Here is a 14041-nt window from a genome sequence, read left to right as displayed (position 1 = left end):
ACTCGGTCTGCTGTAGCCCCACAGTCAAGGCACATATGAGAAAGCAATCAATGAACAACTAAGGTGTCACAACAAAAAACTAATGATTGATGCTTCCCATCTCTCTATGTTCCTATCTGTCTGTCCCTATCTATCCCTCTCTCTGACTCTCGGTCTCAAAAAAAAAAAAAAAAAAAGAAAGAAAAAGAAAAAGTTCTGGATGAGGAATTAGAGAAAAGATTCTAATCCTGGTTCTTCCAACAAATAAACACGTGAAACTGACTTTCTGTTGCTATTAAATGAGATTCTGAACCAGCTGAGCTCAAAGATGGCCCAAAAATTATTTAATTCCATTAGCTTACTGTGTTGATATCAAATTCTATATTATAATTATTTTAAAGCTCCAAGTTAGAAAACACTTTTAACCTATTATTACATTTGATTTTTAAAGCCATCTTGTAAGGTAAATGCTATTTTCTCATTTTATACATTAAGGAATCTGAAGTTGACTTGCCCAAATTTTTATCACACATCTACTAAATAGGATGTTAAACAAGATCTTCCAAAACCAAGTTTAGTACTTTTCCATTGGTACCACAAAATATGTAGAAAGTATTCTTGTGAATTATAATCTTTTTTCAATTGACAAACCATTAAAATACAATGTGTGGGGTGGAAAATGGGAGAAAAAAATCTTAAAACAAGTGGTAGAGCATCGGCCTGGCATGCAGAAGTCCCGGGTTCGATTCCCGGCCAGGGCACACAGGAGAAGCGCCCATCTGCTTCTCCACCCCTCCCCCTCTCCTTCTTCTCTGTCTCTCTCTTCCCCTCCCGCAGCCGAGGCTCCACTGGAGCAAAGATGACCCGGGCGCTGGGGATGGCTCCTTGGCCTCTGCCCCAGGCGCTAGAGTGGCTCTGGTTGCAACAGAGCGACGCCCCGGAGGGGCAGAGCATCGCCCCCTGGTGGGCAGAGTGTCGCCCCCTGGTGGGCGTGCCGGGTGGATCCCGGTCGGGCGCATGTGGGAGTCTGTCTGACTGTCTCTCCCTGTTTCCGGCTTCAGAAAAATACAGAAAAAAAAAAATCTTAAAACAATAAAGCCAAGAAGAAGAGTTTTTCATATACCATACAAGGAGTCAGTTACAAAATCTCCAAAAAAAATGGAATGAGGACTTCAGAAAAAGTAAAGTAGCCAAGATGAAAATATTGGCTTTATGAAAAGATGCTAAATAAAAGTTGAGGAGGAAAGGTCAGGTACACACATGCCTAACCAAAAAGAAACAAGAAGGATACTGAAAGTTCAGGCCTATGTCAAGAAAAAAAGCAAAAATAAATTTCCAGATCTAAGCCATTTTCAAAATATAAAATGTATGTCGTTTTTACATTTCAGTTAAGGTTTTGTTCTGTTGTAATTCTTTATAGAAAGTTGAAATTAATAATAAGACAGTCAAACTTAATAAAAAACACTATCTAGTATATTCATTTTATAGTTTATCTACATATATTAAATGAACATTAAGATAAATATAAACAGAGATTACTAATAATCCATCTCCCCAATGCTAGTGATGACCTTCAATAATATATATTTCACATATTTTACATACCTCTTCATTGATAATAGTGGCATTGCTCAATGAGCGTAATGCTGATGTTATTTTTCTTCCAAGGTCTGCTAGTACCATCTTGAAGGTTTTAAGATGTGATCACAAGAAAATCTAAGAATGGGAAAAAAAGTTAATTGAAAACAATCAACACCAGTTCCCAAAATTATAGACTTCTAAAGAAGAGTATTCAAGTTCAAATAAAAGTACTTTGGTGTTTAGATACTGTCATTTCAACTTCTATAGCCTCAACCTGCAGTTCCAATAGTCAGGTCCAAAGCTAAAGCAGCCACCTGGTTATAACGCCTTATATTTGAATTCCCAATTGGAATATTCTATATCAATCAGTAAATTCAACATGTCAGATAATATGTTTAGAGGAAATAATGACATGAACTCAAATTAAATCTGTCCTCATTTTGGACACACTTGTATGAGTAACTGATATAGCATGTACATTTTTAAATGAAAAGAGAAAGAAAAAGAAGAAGATAAATTTTCCACCCAAAAATATTACCAAATTGAAGGACTTTTTTTTTTAAACTTTATTTATTCATTTTAGAGAGGAGAGAGAGAGAGAGAGAGAGAGAGAGAAAGAAGGGAGGAGCAGAAAGCATCAACTCCCATATGTGCCTTGACCAGGCAAGCCCAGGGTTTTGAACCAGCGACCTCAGCGTTCCAGGTCGAAGCTTTATCCACTGCGCCACCACAGGTCTGAAGGACTTCTTAAAAACTATTTTGATTCATGATCTAAGCCAAAAGAAAGTTTTATTCAGTAAGTTACTTAAACTTTTCACACACATTATCTCATTTTATTCTTCTAACAACCAAGAAAGGTGATATATTATTAACCTCCCTATTTTAAAGCTATTCTTAATTCCCCAAATTCTAAACCGCAAAGGCTCTTCCCAGCTCTAAAATGTTACGGTTTTATAAAGTATGTGGATGTACCTACTACACGTTAAGTCAGGATGCAAAGACTCATGGATAGTAAACAAGCAAACACAATTTACAGACCTTACGCTCAAGTTGCTTATCTCCTAGCTGGCAAGACAAGGCATATGAATGAACAGCAGAATAGTAAGAGAGAATTCCTCTAGCCTGACTGTCTTCAAACTGGGACATTAGCTTTTTCCTCTCTTCAGACTCAAACTAAAACATCAGCTCTTCCTAAGCCTCAAGCCTGCCAGCCTTTAGACTGGACCTACATCATCAGCTCAGCTCCCGAGTCTCCATCTTCCTGACTCACCCTGTTGATCTTGGGACTATAAACCTCCATGATCACATGAGCCAATTCCTCACAATAAAGCTCATTTTATATGTGTGCACAGACAGACCCACATCTTTGTGGGTCTGTTTCTCTGGAGAGCCTTAACTAATACCAGTGAAGTACTAAATCAAAGCTAGCAATAAAAGTTTATGGTGAACTGCCAATGACTGATTATTTCTGTAAACATTCAAGGAAAGGAAAAACAGGCACAACACTCATAATAGGCTTTACTGAAAGGATGAATATGAATTTGATCATGAAATATGGGTAGAATTCACAGAGGTGGAGAAGAAGACAAAGTGAATTTAAAGAAGGTGAAATAGAACAAGTAGAAATGGAGACATGGAAAAGTTTGGAACATACTCATACCTTACGTAGGCACTGTACTTATAGATTATTATTTGGGGGACAGTAAATAAAACATTCTGATCAGGACAGAGAGCTCTACAGTTCAAAGGAAATACAGGTTGCAAAAAGCTCTAAAATCCTGGTTAAGAAATATTGTCGGCCCTGGCCAGCTGGCTCAGTGGATTCAGCATTGGCCAAGCATATGGATGTTCTGGGTTTAATTACCAGCCAGGGCACACAAGAGAAGTGACCACCTGCTTCCTTCCCCTTCCCTCTCCTCCTTCAGTCTCTCTTTCCCTACAGCAGTCGGTGGCTCGATTGAGTCGAGTGTTGGCTTTGGGTGCTAATGATAGCTCGTTTGGTCCGAGCATCATCCTCTGGTGCTGAAGATAGTTCAGTTGATTTGAGCATTGTCCCTAGATGGGGGTTGCCAGGTAGATCCCGGTGGGGCACATTCAAGAGTCTATCTATCTCCCCTGCCCTCACTTAAAAATAAAGAAAAAAAAAAAATAAAGAAAGAAAGAAAATAAAGAAATACCAATTTTCAATATAGCAATATTGTCAGAAAAGTTCATTGTTCAAAGCAATTGTTTTGATAACTCTTCCAAGCTAATCTAGTCAACAAAAATTATCTCAACAAGATCCTATCTATACAGTATACAGATTAAAAATAAGAGAAACAGGAGAGAAAAAAAGAGCTGAAGAGCTGACTGATTGAACACAGAGAAAGTGGAGTGATACAGGGAGTCACTTTTGAAAGTCACATAAGAAAGGGAAAGCACACGCAAGGGCCAATCACTGGCAAAGACATTTCAGGCTGAACTCTAAATTAAACAATACCCTTCCACTCAGGTAAAATTTCATAATTCAGAACTGAAAAGTTACTACCAACAAGTGATGGAATTGAAAAAGAAATGTTCTTACCATAAATTTTTTACAATTACATGGTTACCTAACTTGAAAGAGCAACTGCATCATAGAAAAGATGTATAACTTTTTATTTCTTATTCCATAGACATTATACTACATTATTATGGCACAAGTAAACATATGTTAAGAAATAAAATTCAGATGTTTCAGTTCATCTCCTTTACCACTGCAATATCAGGAGTGACATAATCTTAATTATGACACCACAATTAACTTTTTTAAAGATCAGGTCATAATAGATCATCCTCCATTTTAAAAAGCTATACTAGTTAACTCTTAAAAATAAACCTATCTTCCCATCTTGACTAGCTCTTTTAAATTAAAAAAATCTCCCATGAAGTTTCCCAACACATTTTTTTTTATCTAAGTGCTTACTGGCAGCATATATTTAAATATATTTGCCTGATTTTAAAAACTTGCACTTCAGTAGAGGAATAATAATATTTAATATCTTCTATTTATACAGTATTTATACTCTGCAATTTCCAAGGATGTGTTTCTGAAAACTCTGGTGTTAGAATTCTGCTCAAAACCTCAACAACATGCCAGACCAGGTGGTTGCACAGTGGATAGAGTGTTGGACTGGGACGCAGACAACCCAGATTCAAAACCCTGAGATCTCCAGCTTGAGCACGGGTTCACCAGCTTGAGCGTGGGATCATAGATACAACCCCATGGTCGCTGGCTTGAGCCCAAAGGTCGCTGGCTTGAAACCCAAGGCCACTGGCTTACAGCCCAAGGTTGCTGGCTTGAGCAAGGGATCACTTGCTCTGCTAGAGTATCTCCCCCAATCAAGGCACATATGAGAAAGCAATCAATGAACAACTAAGGAGATGCAACAAAGAACTGATGCTTCTCATCTCTCTTCCTTCCTGCCTGTCTGTCCCTCTTTCTGTCTCTGTCTCTGTCACAAAACAAAACAAACAAAAAAACCCCTCAACATCCCATTTCATGCAGAGGGAGTCCTTAGAATGAATGGACTATGAGGCACTCCGAAACACACACACACACACACACACACACACAGATTGTAATCACACTGACCTTGCTGTTAATGATGCACATTTCCATCATTTCCATCTCAGGCTTAAGTAATAGTGGGAAATAAAGCTCCCTCCCTCAAATTCAGATGCTCTCCACTTCTTAATAAGACCTTCCCTAATCGCTTGTTTAAAATTGCAAATTCCTGACACTTTATTTTTTCTCACTGTTCTATTATCAATTTATCAATCATAAGTAAACACATGATTTACCTATATTGTATGTGGTCTATATGTCCCAACTGAAATGTAAGCTGCATGCAGCCAGGTATTATTGCCTCTTCTGCTCTCTTCTGTGAGCTCACTGCTTTATCTATTATATATATATACTGCTCACAAAAATTAGGGGATATTTCAAAATAAAGATGAAGCTATAAAAAGCCCTTAGTAAAAATGAACTTTATAATCAATGATGTACTTAAAACTTTAGGGGAAAAGCAAGACTAGGGAACAGGCATAACAGGCCTTACAAATATTTCTCAAAGACCACTAAAATAAACAAATGAAGGCAACATGACAATTCAAAAGAAACTCAATGACCTAGGTAACTGATACTGTCCAATTAACACTCATTTGCCATTATTTGAAAATCATACTATGTTGTATCTCTGAAACTAATATAATATTGTATGTCAACTGTAATTTAAAAAAATAAATTACTAAGTAACTGATAATATAATTAATATTTATTTTCTATTACTTATTATAACTTTTCAGAATTTCCCTAAAAAACATTTTTTTTCAACCAAAGTTTTAAAAATTAACTTCACCTTGTTCTAATATGCACACTAAAATACAAAACATCTTTTATAATGTTAATAGCTAACCCTATATCTCAAATTGGGTAATTTATAATTCAAGCATACTCACTCAAAATTCTCTAGGCTAACTAAAAATTAGATTTCTGGAAGTAAAACAGTGTATACTATAATTTCACAGTGTATACTAGAAATCTGTATTCAGATGGGGCAGTTGGAAAGATAAGGAATTATTGTACAGAAACAACAAACAGAAATAAGGGGTCAAAACTCAAAAACACACTAGGAATTACTGCTTTGTCCCGCTATACCAAAGTTGCTTTTGATCTTGGGTCAGGGCACATACTCAACCAATGAATGCATAAATAAGTTGAACAACAAGTTGATATTCCTCTCTCTCTTCCTCTTCTTTCCTCTCTCTCTAAAATCAGTAATAATAAAAATTAAGTGATTACCAGTGCTTTTGAGTTATTCTATTGCTAATTGAATTTTTGGTACACCTTTTCTGCTATTAAACTATGAAGTGTTGCAGTGATTTTTTTTACTATTAAAATGAGTTTTAAAATTTGAAAACAATTTTTTTATTCCTATTGATTTGAAAGAGAAGGGAGAAAGGGAGAAAGGGAGAAAGGGGGAGAGGGGGAGAGGGAGGGTAAAAGGGAAGAAGGAAGGAAGAAAGGAAAAGAGGGAGGGAGAGGGAAGGAGGGAGGGAGGGAGGAGGGAACATTAACTCACTGTTCCACTTAGTTGTGCACCCACTGACTGCTTCTCATACATGCCCTAACCAGTGCCCTTAGAATAGAGCCAGACACCCTAGAATTGAGTCAGCAACCTCAGCATGCTCCAAGACGAAGCTCTATCCACTGCACCAATGGACAGTGCTGAAAACAATTACTTTAATGAAGAAGTAATTTATGAGACTTGTTGACATAACTAAATATAACTGTTGGTGCAAAATTAAGACAGCAAGTCATTGGTGATGCTATGTGTAATTTACCTTTTGGCATTAACAGAGTCTTATCTGTATTAAGTTGATGTAATTCGTTGATTTGGAGTTAGAACTTTTCTCATGCTCGAACAATTCCTGGAGCACATAGGAGGTGTTTAATGAATGTATAACTAAATGAATACAAGTGGCAACTCCACCTGAACCTCTAATACAATATCACTCTAGTTTTCACAAGGAGCAATTTGAAAAATAGGTAACTTCCCCCTTGACATAAAAATAACCTAGTCAGTGCAAAAAATTTGGAAATTAAGAAAAGATATAGCTAGGAAAATAAAATTTTCTAGCATTTACCATCCAGAGATGACAAATAATGTTTTCTAACAGCTGTTTTTTTAGTGAGAGAGAGGGAGGGAGAAAGATTGAGAGAGACAGGAAAGGAGAGAGACGAGAAGTGCCAACTCATAGTTGTAGCACTTTAGTTTTTTGACTGCTTCTCACACATGTATGGAGTAGGGTTGGGGATTGGGAGTTGAGGAGTGGGAGGAGGTAGTGCTCAAGCTGAGCCAGTGATCCCTTGTTTAAGCTAGCGACCTTGGGCTCAGTCCAGTGACCTTGGGCTTTAAGCCAGCGACCCTGGGATCATGTCAATGATCCCACACTCAATCCTGTGGATGAGTCCACATTCAAGCCAGTGACCTTCAGGTTTCAAACCTGGGACCTCAGCATGCCAGATCGATACTCTATCCACTGCACCACCACCAGTCATGCAAGGATCTGTTTGTATAATCTCAGATCAAGCAAGGTTCTGGCAGGAATATTTATTATTGCTTATGTAAAGTGGCTTTTTGAACATCCAGGTTCTATTGAATAATCACGTACATATAACGTGGTGCTAAATGTTAAAGATTCCAGGGGTGGTTACTGGGTAATGAGACTGGCACTTTAGTAGTATTATTCAGAAAATTTCCAGTTTAGTCATACTTCAGATAGTATTGAGTCAGTGGTTTCTTTCATGAAGAGAAGTTAACAGTTAATAAATATAGTAGGCACTTACAGATAGTTTTATACATGTTTTCATTTAATCCTCACAACAGCCCATCAGGGTAACTATAATGATAATGGTATTATCTCCATTTGCAGATGAGGAAAGTGAGGCTCACAGAGATTAAGTAATTTACCCAAATTAACACAGCCAGCATGTAGCAGAGCTGGGCTTTGAATCCAAATCTGTCAGGCTCCAAAATTCAGCTCTTCCCAGTACTTCACACTGTAGCAGCAGGTAAGTATGGTACTTGGCTCTGTGCTTGCCTTATTTAGGGAACCCCAAACTTGAGCCTGTTTCCATCACCTCACTCTGCAACTCCTGTCAGAATCCTGTTAGAAGAGCATGTGACTTGGACCAAGATCAATCCTTGTACTACATCCTGATTATAGTAACATACTCTGGACATTGCAGTTACATTTTGTATATAAGACATAATAATGGAAAAAAGAAGGTGAGGGTAAGGAATTTGGTTTTGGACCTCAAGTATGTGGAACTAAAGAACCAAGTCACTCAGAGACAGAAGTTAGAGTAAAAGATCTGAAAATGGTTGGCATACAAGGATAATGCCATGGAAGCCATAGAAATCTCCAGAAGAATTTGTGGAAGACCATTTGGATTATAGCAATGGCCAAGGGCCAACTAAAAGGAGAGAACCAACTAAGACTAAGAACAATCAAAGAGATAGAAGCTTTTTACTAATTCCGCTTCCTTCTCCAAAGGCATAAAAAAGGAAAGCAATCTGCCTAACCGGGGGTGGCGCAGTGGCTACAGTGTCAGACTGGGACGCAGAGGGCCCAGGTTTGAAACCCCAGAGTCGCCAGCTTGAGCGCCGGCTCATCCAGCTTGAGCACGGGGTCACTGGCTTGAGCATGGAATCACAGACATGACCACATGGTCAGCTTGAGCCCAAAGGTCGCTGACTTGTGCCCAAGGTCACTGGCTTCAGCAAAGGGTCACTCACTTTGCTCTAGCCCCTGGTCAAGGAACATATGAGAAAGCGGTCAATGAACAACTAAGGTGCCACAACGAAGAACTGATGCTTCTCATCTCTCCCCCTTCCTGTCTGTCCCTATCTGTCCCTCTCTCTGTCTGTCACACACACACACACACACACACACACACACACACACGAAATCAATTTAAAATACAAAAAAAAAAAGCTACTGCTTATGATTATCTTACTATTGATATATTCCAGTGGCAGTATTGTAATGTCCAGATAGCTGGAGTTAAAGGAGTAATCAGTTGGACACAGTACTTGAAGATGCTTTGCATATACTATATTAAGTTAGAAAATACTAATTTTTTCAAAAAATCAAGGTAAAGAGGTTTCAGGGAAATATTTCCCCTCCACTTTGGGACCACCACTTCTATACTGTAGGCAATGCACCAAATGTGTTACCTAATCTTTCAATCCCTGTATCTTTCTTTTTAAATTTTTAATTAATAAACATTACTTTTAGAGCAGTTTTAGGTTCACAGCAAAATTGAGCAAAATGTAGTTTCCATATACCCCTGTCCCCATACATGTACAATCTCCTCCTCTATCAATATCCTCTGATCTTTCATCCTCTTAATAAATGTATTAAGTTGATGAGGAAACTGAGGCTAGACTGGAATTGCAACTTTGCTCAGTCAGGGTCATAAATCACCTGTAGTTCTTATCTGTATTCCCACAGCTCTCATGGCTCTTTACACCTTATTAGTTTCTTATTACTCATCTAGGTAGAGTGTTATGTTTGTGCTTCTCTTTCACCGTACTGTTAGCTCTTCAACGGCAAGGTTTGCGTCATTCACTTCTGTATCATTAGAACTAAGAATGGGTAAATATTTTGTTGAATTAAGCATATGAAAAAACTTGGTAAGAACAGCATCAAGAAAGCCAATAGGGTAAAGAGTTTCAAGAAATGAATGGGTAGTAGTGTCAAATGCTACAGAGAGCCCTCAGTACATCTTAAGTTATCATTGACACTGAACTGATATCCCTTATTTATTTCCTGAACGCTTACTATATGCAGGACAATATGTTAGCACAAGCTGTGACCCTTTTGACTTCATATAGTATTTACCCGAGCCAAATTACATGAATAGGCAGTTCCTGATCTGCACATGTAATTTGGCTCGGGTAAATACGAAGTCAACTTAAAAGAGTCACAGCACATCTTTTCGTAAAACTTCCGATGAGGGGTCATGAGATGAAAAAGGGCCAGAGCACTTTCGTGTCGGTAACGACAACAAGTGGCCAGGAAAGTCGACTCTCTCCGGAGTCTCCACCACCTATTCAAGGTTGGGGCTGCTGCTAGTTGCCAGTCCGTAGTCTGGGGCTCGAAAAAGCAGACTTACCGCAAAAGGCACCGGTACGGCCGTGGCCCAACAGGGCCAGGGAGTCCTCCGCGAGGTCCCACGCCGTGGGAAGAATCAGAAGAAAGCGGGACCAGACAGTGCGACGCCACAAACCGACTTTCCAAACTATATAAACGAGGGTCCCAGAACCCAGCACCGCGTCGCCAACTCCCACCAGCTGGAAGATCGACGACTGCCACTGAGCCTTCCGCCCAATGAGGAAACGTCACCAGTCCGCGTAGACCAGCCTTTCATGAAGAGGATGCACTTCCGCTTCCGGGGCATCCGCAGTGTTGTTTCAGTTCAAGAGTATATTGAGGTGGTTCTTTGCTTCGGCTGACTTTTGACGTTCGTTTTCTATCGCTCAACAGCCACGGCAATAACAATGATAAGATAAGAGGCGACCTCAGAAAAGAAATCCTGCCTCGGAAGAGACGCCTTAAAAACAAATGAAGCTAAGCACCACCAGCTGAGAGGACTGAAGAGAGATAAGTGTGCGGTTAAGTGTCCTGATTCCCGGTGAGCTCCTGAGTGATAACTCCAAGAAGGGGCGGGGCGTAGTTCCTTCACAGCCTAGGAAGGCGGGTTCCACCCACGTCTGATCAGGTGTCTCGACCAGCCTCTGCTTGCGCCTGCGCACCGCGGCCGTCCGCCAGAGCTGTTTGGTGAAACATGGAATTCTGCTCCGCGCGGCGAGCTATACTGGAACTACTTCGCACCACGGCTCCAGCAGACCTCCCACCGCTGCTCGAGTGGATGCGAACCACCAGTAAGCGACCAGAGCCAGAGGCAGGCGGTTGGGGTCATGGATATGCTATGGGCACTGACTTTGGAGGCTTTGAGTGAGGCCAGAGACCTCCCATGGGGTCTTTACTCTGCTACGGGGGACGTTGAGGGAGGCACATCTCAAACCTTGCCAGATTCAGAGGCCAATTTAGGACAAGGTGCGCGACGATTAAGTAAATGCAGTCTCTGGGTTGTGGTGGCGCTGCAGACTTCAGACAAGCCGCTAGGGATTCCTTGTGCCTAACCCATTTTCTGAAGGCAAGGCTAGCCCTGTGTCCCTCCCCCCATTACTCCCACAAACTTGTGATAACCAGTAGGGTACTATCTGAAAAAAGCACTTTGCAAGGGAAATTTTGGGCTGTAGAGCTGGAAACTTTTACCCTGCAGGCAAAATCACCTGTAGTTAGTAAGTTTATTTTCTCAGTTGCAATATGGACCATTGATTTAATAAAAAAAAAAAAAAATTATGGGGTGAGGGAGAGAGAAAAAAGGGGAAAAGACTTTGATTTTTAAACTTAATAAAATTAGTAACAGTAATGTTAAAAAGCACAAGTTAGAATCGAGGAGATGTGATAATTAGGTAGTTATTGAACAGTGAGGTAGATCTATTAGGCAAAGTAAAGCCTAATGAAGACACAAGAAAATATATAGAATACTGCTTGTTTGAGAACTATGCCAAAGCATACTATGACTCTATACCTCTAAACGTTGATTCCCATGTTTATTTTCATCCAGACTAATGACGTGAAATATACCTGTTTGCTAATGACTCCCAATTTTAGACTTCCAACTCTGACTTCTTCCTGGAATTTTCTGTGTGATGTTCGAGTAAATATTACTGTTATTATTATTATTATTATTACACATTTGAAAGGATCGTTTTAGATAAAATGCCAAATTAAAATTAACTTGAATATCTGATAATAAGGTTAAAACTGGGAAAGAGAGAAAACTAGAGGCTTAGCTTCATATTTATTCACAAATGCAAGATTCAAGATAGGCCCTGACCGGTTGGCTCAGCGGTAGAGCGTCGGCCTGGCGTGCAGGAGTCCCGGGTTCGATTCCCGGCCAGGGCACACAGGAGAGGCGCCCATTTGCTTCTCCACCCCTCCCCCTCTCCTTCTTCTCTGTCTCTCTCTTCCCCTCCCGCAGCCAAGGCTCCATTGGAGCAAAGACGGCCCCTGTGGCCTCTGCCTCAGGCGCTAGAATGGCTCTGGACGCAACAGAGCGACACCCCAGAGGGGCAGGGCATCGCCCCCTGGTGGGCATGCCAGGTGAATCTTGGTCGGGCGCATGCGGGAGTCTGTCTGACTGCCTCCCCGTTTCCAGCTTCAGAAAAATGGAAAAAAAGAAAAAAAAAAGATTCAAGATAGGAATTTCCAAGATATCCTGAATCTCCTGTCACTTCATTTACACCCTGTATTGCCAGTTTTATTCAAAATAGCCACATTGTTTATAAAACAGTGCCATTTTCCATTTGGTTTCTTTCTACATTCCCAAACACAAGATATTTAATTCCAAAAGCCCTGAGTGCCTACAAAAAAAAAAGCCACCTACTGCCTGGTTCTGGCAATTGCAATATTCTAAAAAAAAAGAAATCTTGGCTCTCATGATTTCAGTTCTTTGGAATCTTTTGTAATCTAAATCTCCAGTTTTGAAGGCATCAAATGAGACTCCATTTTTCAAAATCAGGAAAATTTCAAAACATGTTTTGGAAGATCATTTTGTAAACAAGATCCAGTTTCACTGGCTAACAAATATATTTTTACCTTTTTTTTGGGTATTTTTCCGAAGTTAGAAGCCAGGAGGCAGTCAGACAGACTCCTGCATGCACCCAACTGTGATCCACCCGGCACGCCCACCAGGGGCGATGCTCTGCCCATCTGGGGTGTTACTCAGTTGCAGCTGGAGCCATTCTAGTGTCTGAGGTGGAGGCCATGGGACCATCCTCAGCGCCTGGGCCATCTTTGCTCCAGTGGAGCCTTGGCTGCAGGAGGGGAAGAGAGAGATAGAGAAGAAGAAGAGGGGAAAGGATGGAGAAGCAGATGGGCACTTCTCCTGTGTGCCCTGACCAGGAATTGAACCTGGGACTTCCACAAGCTGGGCCAACGCTCTACCGCTGAGCCAACCGGCCAGGACCTATTTACTTTTTAAAAACTCACTTTGACTGCCTTTCTCCAGCAGACCTTGTAGTCAGAGAAGTTCAAGCAGCTTGTTAAAAAATTTAGAAAACTACCTGAGTTTCTGAAGAATATTTTTTAACATGAATATTTTAAAGTAATTTAAAAAAAATTTTTCAATTACAGTTGACATACATTGTATTAATTTCAGGTATACAACCCAGTTATTAGACCATTATATAACTTACAAAGTGATCACCTTAATAACTCTGGTACCCATCTGGCACCATGCGTAGTTATTACAATATTATTGATTATATTCTCAGTGCTTTCCTTTACCTCCCCATGACTATTGTGCAGCTACCAATTTGTTCTTCCTAATCCCTTCACCTTTTCACTTACACCCCCACTCCCTTTCCACCTAGACTCTCACCCCCTTTCCACCTATACCCCCACCCCCTTTTCACCTGGCAACTGTTAAAAGTGTTCTTTGTATCAGTCTATTTCTGTCCTGCTTGTTCATTTATTTTGTTTTTTAGGTTCCACGTATAAGTGAAATCATATGGTGTTTTTTTGGTCTTATTTCATTTACACAATATGTTATATTATAGGTGGCATGACATTCATTTTATTTTATTTTTTTGAGACAAGAAGGGAGAGGGGGAGGAGAGAGATGAAAAACATCAACTCATAGTTGACGAGATCGGGCGCGTTCAGGGTAGTATGGCCGTAGACGCCCATCATCAACTCATAGTTGAATCTCTCATAGTTGCTTCTCATATGTGCCTTGACCGAGAGGCTCCAGCTGAGCCAGTGACCCTTGTTCAAGCCAGCGGCCTTGGGCTTATGTCGATAATCCTGCACTCAAGCT

The 14041-nt window shown here is 40.2% G+C and overlaps 2 protein-coding genes across 7 annotated transcripts in view; one reads left to right on the top strand and one right to left on the bottom strand.

The window, feature by feature from the left end:
• The window catches only part of SRP54 (signal recognition particle 54), a 58627-nt gene extending 48128 nt beyond the window's left edge, over positions 1–10499 (bottom strand). Inside the window, exons 1-2 of one of the 2 annotated variants that reach the window (XM_066277740.1) lie at positions 10265–10499; positions 1585–1695 (exon numbers count right to left, since the gene is read on the bottom strand). In XM_066277740.1, coding sequence (XP_066133837.1) covers positions 1585–1662 — 78 coding nt within the window. In that variant the 5' untranslated portion in view covers positions 1663–1695; positions 10265–10499. The remainder of the gene's footprint in view (positions 1–1584; positions 1696–10264) is intronic. The other variant, XM_066277738.1, reaches the window with a different exon arrangement.
• Positions 10500–10655: 156 nt separating this feature from the next.
• LOC136336242 (uncharacterized) overlaps positions 10656–14041 on the top strand; it is a 45045-nt gene continuing 41659 nt past the window's right edge. For 2 of the 5 annotated variants that reach the window (XM_066277743.1, XM_066277745.1), the window contains exon 1: positions 10697–11033. In XM_066277743.1, the coding sequence (XP_066133840.1) occupies positions 10937–11033 (97 nt within the window). In that variant the 5' untranslated portion in view covers positions 10697–10936. Of the gene's footprint in view, positions 11034–14041 lie in introns of all 5 variants that reach the window. The other 3 variants (XM_066277742.1, XM_066277746.1, XM_066277744.1) reach the window with 3 other exon arrangements.

This window comes from Saccopteryx bilineata, chromosome 4, assembly GCF_036850765.1.
Source record: "Saccopteryx bilineata isolate mSacBil1 chromosome 4, mSacBil1_pri_phased_curated, whole genome shotgun sequence".
Taxonomy (NCBI): Eukaryota; Metazoa; Chordata; class Mammalia; order Chiroptera; family Emballonuridae; genus Saccopteryx; species Saccopteryx bilineata.
The sequence above is the reverse complement of the archived record's forward strand: the minus strand, read 5'-3'. Positions and strand labels throughout refer to the sequence as shown.